Source organism: Eurypyga helias, unplaced genomic scaffold (assembly GCF_000690775.1).
Source record: "Eurypyga helias isolate BGI_N326 unplaced genomic scaffold, ASM69077v1 scaffold44463, whole genome shotgun sequence".
NCBI lineage: Eukaryota > Metazoa > Chordata > Aves > Eurypygiformes > Eurypygidae > Eurypyga > Eurypyga helias.
The window spans coordinates 335-3,110 of NW_010241384.1; the positions used below are offsets into that span (position 1 = coordinate 335).

The 2,776-nt window shown below is 47.6% G+C and overlaps 1 protein-coding gene across 1 annotated transcript; it reads left to right on the plus strand.

Annotated features, from left to right (window-relative positions):
• Nucleotides 1-1,429: 1,429 nt before the first annotated feature.
• EVX2 (even-skipped homeobox 2) lies at nucleotides 1,430-2,041 on the plus strand (the record flags this gene model as incomplete). Its single annotated transcript, XM_010148726.1, has 2 exons — nucleotides 1,430-1,509; nucleotides 1,574-2,041. Coding segments are annotated over 2 exons (548 nt in total), but the record flags the coding sequence as incomplete, so codon positions are not given.
• Between the last annotated feature and the right edge of the window lie 735 nt (nucleotides 2,042-2,776).

A 2,776-nucleotide genomic window follows, 5' to 3' on the forward strand; every position in this document is an offset into this window, starting at 1 on the left:
CCTCTTTTAATCACAGGAAACATTTCTCCGGGCGATGAAACTCAGATTCCCGAGGTCTAAATACTAGATGATGCGGGTGAAAAAAAATCACGGCGAGAATAAAGGTTGGGCAGCTATCGAAGCGCACTCCAGAGATGTTAACGACAAAGGATTCATCTTCGTTTAAATGGTTGCCATCAGCGTCATTACTGCTAGCAAAGTTATCACGGAAGGGAAACACTCCGACGGTCACGTCTGCCGAGCGCGGCAGCCCGTGTCCCCTGCAGCGCGGCGACGCTGCGCCCCGCGGCACCCGGCAGAGAGCGGAGGGATGAGCTAAAAGAGCCACAGGTAACTTTGGAGAGAGGGTGCTGGAGGTGCTGTCTCTGCTAGCTCGAAGCCTGTAGGCAATAACTCCCCATCACCTATTTCTACTTTTCTTTTTTTCTAATTTTGAAATGCGTAGACTTTCTTGGCGTTGGGGAGGGAAGAAGCAGAGGGCTGGAGAGAAACCTGCCGTGAGGATGAAATGGCACGGCGGCGGAGTGCTTTAAATCACGAGTGCATTTAATGTCCTTCGGTTATTTCCCCCCTTATCATACTGTACAACAGCCAGTATTGTCCCAGAGGGGAGGAAAATCGCAGGCTAGCTTCGTCGATTAGCAGGATTATAGAAAGTAAAAAGGAGATCATATTTAAGGACGTAACGAAGAAAAATATATTAGAATTAAAATATGTTAGTTTATAATAAACATTTTAATTTCTAGGCAACTGCTGTAGGTGCACTCGAATCGCTGCGTGCCAGCAGCAGCGGTCTTGTAAAGTCTGGGCATGAGGTTCGCGCGTGTGAGGGGGTGCGTGGGGGTGCCAGTGTAAATTCCTAAATAAAAGTACTAATGTGGTCTGGAAATGGGAGGGAAAAGTAAAGAGGTGTCAGCGGCAGGAGGTTCTAGGTCTTCTGCTCCTCTTCCAGCATTTCCTTGCGTTGTGATCTAAAATCCGCCTCAGAAATAATAATAAAGAAAAGCATTATCTAATATTTAGCATGTAGTTCTGTCCGAGGACAAATGAGAAAGAAGCTGCATCATTAGGACCTAAAAGGCAACAAAACAAAAATCAGAGCATAATGATGCACCTAAATGAAGGGGGAAATGTTGCACAGCTCATTTTATTAATCAGACTGTCAATTCCACCCCAGAGGCCAAACCCCAGAGCAATTCAAGCAAGATCTGATCAAGCTAAGGACAAGAGCTTTACTCCTCACTTCTTGTCTTTCCTTCTTTCTTTCCACCTGGATATATTTGTCTGCTCTGAAGCCGCCTTCATTATCCACTGACAGGAGCTTGTATTTATTTGCTTATAAACCTGTTACAATAAATGATTATTCGAACAGCGTCATTCGTACCTTAATGACGAGCACCACTTTTTGATGAATGACATTTCGGGCTAGAAAGGATGTATGGGTCATTTTGACCAGTCATTCCCTCGCTTTGGCATCCCACAATTTTTACGCCTCCCTCAAAAAGAGATAATAATATTTAGAGACACTTGCCGGGCTGAATGTGAATTAGCCCCTGCTGCAGCTCATCATTAGTACAGGACCAGCCCTGCAACTTTGACATTTTTTATAAAGCTGAGATGATGGAAAGAATAAGAAAAGAGATGATCCTGATGGAGAGAGGGCTGCACAGCCCTACAGCTGGCAAAAGGCTCTCGAATTTGTCAGACTCAGCTGGAAATGCGGTGCTGGAGGCCCTTGAAAATTCTCCGCACAGTGGTCGGCTCAGCCCGAGACTGACTGCCGCCTCCCTGCACAGCGCGATAGGGGACATCTCCGCCAAAGGCAAATTTGAAATCGACACTTTATTCAATCTTCAGCATCCGAGCAGCGAAAGCACCGTCTCCTCCGAAATCCCGCCGTCGGAAAGCAGGAAGAAAATCAGCCTTTATTCCGAAGTTGCTCAAGAGGCAGATATGAACAGTGATGTGGAGGTGGGCTGCTCCGCGCTCCGCTCCCCGGCCAGCCTGACTTCCTCTCAGCTGAAGGAAAACAGTAACAAAGGTAACTCTTCCTTTATCACCTCCATCTAAGCCCCGCACTTTGCCAACCGGCTTTAGAAACCGAAGCGAACCCACTGTCACCGCCAAAGTTGCTCGCCTGTGCACCGGTGCTCTCTCTTCTGCGAAGACAGAGCTCCAGGCTGTAAAATATTATTGCAATTACTGCGCTATCCCGATAGCCGAGACACACCGCCCGGGCAGCTCCTGTGCGGATGCGTGCGTGCGTGTGTGTGTGCATGCCCAAATCCATTGGTATGTAGATATATATCCAGAATATATGTGGGCACAAATATCCACCCACCTATATTTAGGGAAAGCTTTCTCCTTATTTTTCCTCGCTCTCTTGGAGTTCCCGGCGCCTCTGGAGCTGTGCATGTGTGTATATACATACATAGATTAAATTAGAGAGAGAGAGAGGGAGGAATGTGAGGAAACTGCCCGTATTTGTGTGTGAACTTCTCTGTGTATACACAACGCCTGTGTCCCCCTCGGGGTAACTGGGCATTGTTCCTTTTTCCTCTGCGTGTAACAAGGGGTTTGAAACAGCCTCGTCTCCTTCCCCACGCTTTGCGGGGCATGGTGATGGACGGCGGTTGTTATTATTGCTGTAATTGGGGAGGGGGAGCCAGGTGAGCAGTGGATTTCCTAGGGGCCACAGTGCATGCTTTTTTGTCAAATGTGCCAGAGAAAGGAAGGGATCCTCGACGTAACGCTGGAGGGAAAAAAAAAGAAAAGA